This window comes from Lupinus angustifolius, chromosome LG04 (assembly GCF_001865875.1).
Source record: "Lupinus angustifolius cultivar Tanjil chromosome LG04, LupAngTanjil_v1.0, whole genome shotgun sequence".
Lineage (NCBI taxonomy): Eukaryota > Viridiplantae > Streptophyta > Magnoliopsida > Fabales > Fabaceae > Lupinus > Lupinus angustifolius.
Genome location: NC_032012.1, coordinates 6,471,958 through 6,481,807, shown reverse-complemented (window position 1 = coordinate 6,481,807; position 9,850 = coordinate 6,471,958). Strand labels below are relative to the sequence as shown.

Below are 9,850 nucleotides of genomic sequence, written 5' to 3'. Positions count from 1 at the left end.
AAGTGGAAAAATCACTATTTTCTTTCTTTCTCTGCATTAATTGGTCAATGTCATCATCCTTTTTTTCTATTATTTTTTAAGGGTAACTTTTTCCTATCATTATAAATTTAATGATGTTTTGATTTAATACATATTTATATTTTAATTTTATATTATTTAATGTATTAATAATTTCTATTAAATATTGTTATTTTAGTTAAATTATATCAAAAATTTTATTTTCACAATTTTTAAATTATTTAATGTATACATATACTAACGTGTTGGCAAACACTTTATGTCTATTGACCAACATTCTTATTTTATAGTATTACATGTTCGAATTTTATATATTTCACTTGAGAGAGTTAAAATATATTTTTGATGTGTAGAGTGTACTTTATGTTATAATTTTTTTGTATTTCTTATAATGTCTAATTTAATGTGAGAATATGATTATTATGTTAATAGTGATTACTGAATATAATTTTTTGTAAAAATTAAAAATGTTAAAGGCAAAATAAGTAATTAGAAATTAGTTAATAATAATTACATGTTTTACCTTTATATAGTACTAGTGTGTGGACACATTCATCATGTTTGCTGATCCACATTTTTATTTTATACAACTAAATAATTATTTTATATATATATTATTTTGCGTAATTTGACTCTCTTTTTTGAATTTAGTATTTTTTATGTTATATTTTTTATTAGATATACTTTAAATTTTAATTTTCTATTTTTATTAGACTGTTTAATGTAAGTGATAGTTTGAACTTAAAATTAATATTTTAGTAGTAATTACCTACACTATAGTGGTAGTTTCACCATGTTTTAATTTTATATATAGTATAAAAGTATAGATGTAGAAATATAAATATATATATAAATATGAGGTATACTATATTTAATTTTTAAAACTAAGTATATACTTTAATGGTAAACATTTAATTTATAATTTTTACTAAATATTAATTTTATTGAACTAATTAAAGTTTTAAATGTCTATTTGAGTGATACATTTTAACTTACCCAAAATGAGTATATTTGCATTTATAAAATTTAGGAGCTTAAAGTTATGTTTGAGAGTTATGAGTGAAATGGAAGAAGAGGATCAAGGGGTAAAAATTAGTGAGGAAGGGAAAAGGAAGATAATCTCTTTTATTTGAGAGTGTGAAATTTAGATATGAGATGAGTAAAGTAATCAGAATGCACAAATATTTTTTATTTTGTCTTTAAAAATGTAATTATCAATGAGAAACATATAAAAATATAATTTTACTAAAAGTATTTGGTTATTTTGACATTTTGTCTTTATAAAAAACCTAAAATTGAGAAACTATAAAAATAGATGCATGAATGATTTTAGAAGAGTGAGACTACTCTACACTTCTATAGTAATGAAGAAACAAATTCTTTTTCTTTGGATTTTAAGAGTGAGAATGCAATTTTAGCTTAACTAATAAGGATACAAATATTACTCCATTTTGCTATTTTTTTTACAAAATTTGTTACTCCATTAGTTGAGAGGAGTTGTAGTCGTTTTAGAGTATTGTAGGAACTCTTCAAAACATTTCAACATTTTTAATGAAAGATGGCCTCAATAATATAAATGTACTTTCATAATAAATAAATAAAAATAAAATATCTTTACATATTATTTATTATTTATTATTATGTGATAAGATAAGTTTTTTTCCTATAAAATATTCTTCAAAGATTGATCTATCACCCACTAGAGGTCATTCACATCAACCATGATAGCTATGATAGGAAAGTCAAACTCTAACAAATTATTAAAGTTTCCTTTTCATTTAATCAACTTTAGACCTGGAAAATAATTATTTTTACACAGGAATCCAAAGCAAAGATAACAACCACCCATTGTGTCACACTGGTTGTATTTCTGGAACAAATATATGTTATTTACGTTATGTATATTATTTCAAACCAATTTCCTATCATTTGTATCGTGTATTCTACATATAAAAGTGATTTTTTATCTAATTAATTTAAATCTATTGAGCAAATCTATTGCATTGGTCACAATGTATATCCATTAAATTAAAAATAGGAATGCATGAAATATATTGCATTGGTCGCAATGTATGCCATTGAGTAAAGAGTATGTGAATATTTAACATTTAAAACATCCAGACTACAAGTTACAACAATATGAAAGCGGGTTGACAGACACAGTAGTATCTGTTAACACGCTAGAAAATAAAATTAAGTGAAGATATCAATACTCTATTCTTGATGAACACAATTGTATATGCATCATTTCTTTAAGATTGAACAATTATCTCAAACGAATATATATTCAACTGCAAATTACAATATATAATACAACTTAATATGTGGAATATACATTACAAACAACAGGAAAACGGGTTGACAGACACGGTAGTACCTGTCAACACGCTAGTAAAGATAAAATTAGAAGTTATAAAATAAAATTAGAAGTTATAAAATATGAAATAAATGTTTATTGGTATAAGTATATATAAAGATGAAATTAGAAGTTATAAAATATGAAATAAATGTTTAGTAGTATAAGTATATATAAAGATAAAAGTATAACTTATACAATAAAATTAGAAGTTATAAAATATGAAATAGAAAAACCCAAAATAACTTCATGAAAGTTAGGTTTGGTTATGTTTTTCATTTATTAAGTAGTATAGATATGCAACTTATAGTTAATGTATTTGAGGTGATTATATAGGATTATATGATTTTTTTAAATTAAATTTTTGAAGGGAAAAATAAGAATATATAAATTATATCATGGTGGTGGTTACACCATGTTTTGGCTTTATATATAGTATAGAAATAGAAATATAGAAGTATAGATAGATTATTTCAAACCAATGATGATGATGACATAAAAGTATAATAAAATAAATATTTAATTTTTAATTGATATGATATATTTTTATAGGTCCAAAATATTATATGAGTAGGATCTCGAACAACTGATATATATTCGTTTTCGAGATATTTTATTTTTTGTAATACTATTATAAATAATAAAATCATTAATTGTGTTAATGGTAAAAAATTACTAAATTTACATATATCTTTAATTTTTTTTAATGTAATTAATGAATATATATATATACTCTTTACACCTGTCACTATTGATTTTACATACTATATATATATATTAAACTTTAACACTCTCATTAAAAAAGTTTTTCTATTGTCATGATATCACATTCACTATTAGAAGAGTAATATATATAAATAATATATGTTAAATTATTAATATTATATAAATATTAAACTTTTTTTAGTATATCGAAACAATTTTTTTTTTTACAAATTCACTTATTTTCCTTTTCAATTAATGAATTGTTGACATAATAAATGATTATTCTAGAAAACAGTGTAGAATCTACCCATCATAATATGAGAAAATGTAAGCTGTCACCACATCATCATTATTTATATTTTATAATCATCGACTATTCAAAAAAGTAATATAAAAGAGTGATAGATGATGTATTGCCTGTGCATAAATATTACATTCTAATACCATAAAGATAAACAATCATGTCACTTATGTATTTGAATCTATTGTCCTAAAACATGTTGCAAATCATTTAAAAAAATTAAACAATATTATTTTTTAATTATGTTTTTATTTTAATATCATTGGTGCAAGACATTATTTAAGACATATTATTGGTAAAAAAAGTAAAGTAAGAATTAAATATATATTATTTTTATATTTTCTACCAATGAGAATGAAATAAGACATACATTTGGTAATATAAAAACCTTTCGATAGAATATGTGCTCTAGGATGTTCCTCATATGAGACATATATGGATATAGATCAGTGTCCCAATTGATGGCTCACTCTCTATCTCTAATATATTAAATTTTATCAATTAATATAAAATTATAAAATTATATGGTAATAGATTATTGTCCACTTGCTGATTCTCTATCTCGGATGAATCAAATTTTAACAACTAATATAAAATTATTACTTTTTATATTTAAAAGTTTTATTTTTATTTATTTGACAATATAAGGTTAATTTGGGATAGAAAATAAAACATGTGACATATCTCTTTCTCCTATCTATACCAACCTATAAATTAACAGTTTTCGTTCTAGAAAAGTATGAGAAATAAGTCATTGTCCAATCATGCTGCTAAGAAATATAATTTTGAGCATTATAGATGCCGGTAATTATGGGAAAAAACACCATCTTATGGCATGAAATTCCAGAATTAAAAATCGTTATATTTGCTGGAAAAGCAGAAAATATGCCAAAAAAAAGTATTTTGAAGGATTTTTTTGTGAACAATGGATGGTCGATGGAATCTTGTTCAATATTTACACCTCCAAAGAGAATAATTCTTCTAGACTTTATTTTTAAAACTCAATGGATCAATTGGACAATTTTTTAATATCCCCGCACGAGTTTTTTATTTTTCATTTTCTCATCATTTCAAAAGTGAAAAATATCACTTAATATGTAAGGCATCTAAAATATAATATCTCGATTTCGATGTTGAAAAATTTATCCAATCACACTTTCCCTGTGGATAAGAAGAGAAATCAAATTATGACAAAGAGAGATAAATTGAAGCAATAATAACACACTCACATAATTTCCCCCACTTTTTTTTATACTTAATGTATAATCATCAATTAAAAGACATTTGCTTTAAACATAACAAATAAATTTTGAATTGATTATTATAAGATATATGTGAAAATGGTATGAAGTAAATGAAATGCTAAACAATCACTTTTTCATATTAAGATTGGTGACCAATAAAATGTTAAACTAGTAGTATAAAACTCTATTAGATACTTATTAAGATTGATAACAATGTACCTTTAAAAAGATTAGTTCTATACCATAAAAAAGACGAATGAATATACTTAATGATAACAAAAAAAAAATATATTAAGTGAAATGCTATAGTGATTTAACTCTTCTTTTCCCTGAATTTCTTGCTCTCATTGAACACAATTATTACTAAACAATTGAAAACAACACCTAATAGTCTCCATTTATTTAATTGACCTCTACACTTTTTTTTGGGAGTAAACATGCTTAAATAAACGACAACAAACCATGTTTTATAAACATAGCATAAACATGATTAGAATAAAGGAGAGAAAATATGTCCTGGTATGAATAGAGAAAATATGTCATCACATCCACTTATTAATTGACATTTGTGATATTTTACATTTTATTTTTTATTTTATTTTAAAAATAAGTAAAAAATAGCTATGTGTTATTACGTAACTGATGTAAAAAGAGAAGTTATTTCCTCATACCAGGAGATACATCATCTTCAAACATGATACATGAAGACTATAGCTATGACCAAATATTATGTCTAAGCATAGACAAATTTAAGGACTAAAATAAGAAACATGCATAAAAACCAGACATCACAAACTTCTATGTCTAAGCATAGAAAAACAAAAATACAAAGATGACGAGGACAATCCTGTTACATAAAGAGACTCTTGAAACACCATTTTATAAGAACATATGTGGTTCTTTAAGGGAAAGAAGGAGTACTAGGCCAAAAGCCATTTGACAAATTATTATTATCTCCAGATGGAAGCATCATATTTCCTCCATCATTGGTTGAATCAGAAGACCAATCCTGAATCTGCATGGCACCCATGTTTGTTTGCTCCACCCCATGCACAGGACCATCCACACTTCCTACCTCTTCATTCAATGGTTCTTCTTTACTTGCAGCCACTACTGTTCCATGTTGACGTTGGTCCCTACTTTGTTTCCATTGAATATCTTTGAGGGTTTGATTTATCACAAACAAGAGATAATTCGTATCAACCATGTTAGCAGTGTTAACAATACACCCAATATTGAGACACTGGAACATGAAAATCTCCATTTCCATTCTCTTGTTTTCATCCCTCAGTCTCTTCAATTGATCTTGGGCCTTATTGAAATTTTTGGATAAAAAACTCTCTTGATTATACATATACTTTCTTTGTTCCATCTCAGGCATTTCCATGAACTTGTTGATGAGCCTTTCAACCTCCGAGTGTGATGGCCAAATCTCTGGTTGAGATGCACTAGGATCAAATATAATAGCGCATGCTTCAATTCCACAGAGTGTGCTTAGCTCATTGACCTTTTTGATCAGACTAGCTTTCCTTTTCTTGCATGTGATCTTTCTCTTTGAGTCATCTTCTATGTATGTAAGCTCTCCCTTATTGCTAGCCATGGCTGTGGCAGAAAATTAATATGAGAAAGAAAGGGAATAAAGAAAATGTTGTTTGTTGTGCATTTCTTACTGCTATTGTTTGTTATTTATACATATGATTTGAGATAACTTGAACTTGGTTTTGGATCAATACCAAGCTTTGGTACAATGCACACTACAGGTGGAGATATTTTAGTATAAAATATTGTTTAAAAGACAATTCATTTATGGATGAAATTAAAGGAAATTTGAGAATTCTAATGTTCAAAAGTACATACATGAAAAGGTATGAAAAGGTTTACGTGGTATGCGTTTGGTTGGTGGGAATAAGAAAACTTATTTGCATCATTCCATGGAACAAAATCATCACCATTAATAAAGAAACAAATTAGTACATGATTTTCCATATATTTTTAATGATAAAAGTATTATTATACTGTATATAAAATGATAAAAATGTCTTATCTTGTTATTTTTATAGTATATGTATTTTTTTATAGTATTTGTCTCTTCATTAGTGGAAATGATCATTACTCCATTGCATGAGAATAAGGATTCTAATGGAGAAACAAATACTTGTTTTACTTGTGTTTTTTATTGATAAAAAATGTTATTTTATTATATATAGAAAGATAAAAAATGTCTTTAACATGTCACTTTTTCCTTTATTTTTATAGTATTTATCTCTCTATTAATGAAGAGGATCCAACAAATTACTTAATTGTCTTTGTTTTTTAATCTTCTTGTTTTTTCTTCACAAAATTTGTATATAATTTTTAAATTATCTCAAAACAATTGGTAATAACAGCTAGATACTAGAAAGACCATATGGTAAATGTTCGATTCTAGAAGCAATATTTATTAGGAGTAACAATCACACATCCAAAAATAGATTAATTCTATATTCAGAAAGTGGAGGGATACAATTAGCAATATCAAAAGACAATTAGTGTATTAATTGCATTAAAATTCTAATAATAATATAATTTAAAAAATAATAGATATATACAACCAAAATAACCCAACCTTATTCTCACTAGTTACAATTGTTTAGATAATGAAATGATGTCATAATTTCTATCATAAATCACATTTTTTGATAAACCATTGATATATAACTCAATTTTAATTGATTTTTATTGCATTTTCTTAGTCCCTCATGCCTATAGTAATTGGTTTAATTTCCATCAGATTTATAGGTCTTTTTGTTTTTATAGATCTCCTCTACACATACTCAAATAAGATAACAGAGATTATGTCATCTTATCTACAATAGTGTTAATCCAAATTTTAGCTAATGTATTTGTACATAATTCTATATTGTCTAATGAGTCAATTCAACCAATATAACATTCACATATATCTTACATTAAGTCCATTCTTTCGTGTATACTTCGTTGCCCTATTCTACTATGTATAACACTTAAATAGTTCTCAAATTTATCTATCTCCTTTGAATTCTATGATTTACATCTTCCTTTATTTTCCCTTATTTTATATGTTTGAACTATGATACTTAGTTCGGAAAAATTATGGGGATAGTGTAGTCAATATCCCAGCTTTAGTGTAGGTTTTGAATTAACTACGGGTTTGGGGTAGATTTATGAAACTCGTGGATAGCATCCACGAGTTTGGCAAAGTCGTCGACCAGAGCCACGATTTCACTGGAAAGTCGTGGATACCATCCACGATTTCCATGTATTATTCCCTCTCCTCACTGAAATCGTGGATAGGGTACACGACTTCCAGTGTCGTGTACCCCATACACGAGATTGCATGGGTTATTTCGAATTGTACCCATTTACGAAACGTTTTATTTGTTATTTGAATATGGTAATTTTAGTTAAATGATTATTTTTGTATTTTAGTATGGTAATTTAACATTTATAATTTTAGTTAAATTAATGTATTTTTGTAATTTTTTAGTATGGTATTTTTTTATTTTTTTGGAATTGTCATAATTTGTAAGTTAAAATTAAAAAAATAAGAAAAATGGAATTGGAAATGGAAGAAAGTTTCATAAATTGTAATTTAAAATTTCAAAAACATTTAATTAGCGGGAAAAAAATCCTAATGGCGTCTATAAGATGATGTTCCACATCCAGGTGCCTTTCTCCTTTGAGTTGGTTGAACTCTTAGTTGTTGTTGTTGTTGCGATTGATTTTGTCTTCCACCTCTAACCAGTTGTGGCTGCTCCTCATTTTCGTCTTCACTATCGTCATCATCTTCATCGTCATCGTTTGTTTGGGAAGGCATTGTCGGCTGATAATATTGTTGAGAGTTGAATGCCGAGAATGGAGTATTTGAAGTAGTGCCAAACATTGATGGCATTCCTTGAAATTGTGAAGATGATGGTAATTGAGAGAAGGAGTAGTCACCCATTGCTCCGTAAGGTTCAAACCCAAACGGATGTTGTTGTTGTTGTTGAGGAGCAGGAGTCTGAGTGTATGCCTGCGGAAAAGTATCCGTCTGAGTTTGACTCTCATATTGTTGATATTCAGGTGCAAAAGGCATTTGGAAGTGTTGTGGAGGAGGAGCTTCAGAAGTAGTTGAGGAGAAGGCGGTTGGAATTAGTTGAGCAAATGCTTCCATCATCTCATTGCAGTTTTGATAGACGTCATTCAATGACTGCAACAGATTTGGAAACACATTTGTAAAAACACACCTATCCTGAATCATTTTGATAAAATTGTACTAAATAAATGAAATTTTTTAATTTGTTAGAATATGTCAACACAAAATAAAATAAAATATAGTTAGGAATGTTTTTGTTATTACCGATCCGGCTGAATATGCTCCATTTGGAAATATGTATTTCCTTGTCCTTTGTAAGTATCATTGCATATACTGTGAGTAATGGTACAAAGGCTGGTCATCGGGAAAACCGTTGACCACATAGTTTTCCCGGTTATTCCAAACCTGAATCCACTGGTCATGCTTTTGAGGCCAGTTGTAGTCATTTTTCCCACGTAGATCCATCTTGTGTTGTTTCTCCAGATTAATTGGATCTTCTGGGATGGGTTGTTGTAGACCAAACTGTCTCATCACCCGATCAACAGCATGCCACTCAACAAGTGAAAAGCATATGAGTGGTACACGTGCTCTGACTACATCAGGTATGGGCCCCACATAGGCAATGTTCCTATATGGGGCCCACACAAACTAATATATAAACAAAGTTAGTAATTAATGAATACAAGAATAGTTAGAAATAATAGTAAATATATTAAAAATTAGAATTTACAGAAATTACCTGATCAATGTGCAAGTGATCCAACATTGACCGTATTATGTTCGTTGCATGACCAGGGATGTTGGTGGTGATTAGATGTTGCGCCCACCTAAAATGTAAGGTTATTGGTAGTTATTATTATATGAATAATTTCAAACAAAAACTGTTGTAATTTGAAGAATTTTAATAATAAAATAATGGGAAAAAATATACCGATGCGGTCATATGTCCATGACTGTAGTAAATGCAAGTATCCACCGATTTCAATTTGGTGACTTATGAGTGCCGCACGACATATTCCACGATATAGACACGCCAATACCGCTGAACCCCAACTATATTGGAATGTCTGTGACAAGTCCTCCAACAACGGGAGATACATCAGGTGGACTCGTGATCCTGATGTATCTGGCAT

General features: G+C 27.5%; 1 protein-coding gene across 1 annotated transcript; it reads right to left on the bottom strand.

Moving 5' to 3' along the window:
• LOC109344582 (agamous-like MADS-box protein AGL80) lies at positions 5,526 to 6,224 on the bottom strand. The gene has a single exon (XM_019583346.1). It carries the CDS (start codon positions 6,222 to 6,224, stop codon positions 5,526 to 5,528), a length of 699 nt encoding a protein of 232 aa, XP_019438891.1.

Excerpts from the sequence above, each read along its gene's own strand:
- LOC109344582 (XM_019583346.1), bottom strand. The coding sequence starts at position 6,224 with ATGGCTAGCAATAAGGGAGAGCTTACATACATAGAAGATGACTCAAAG.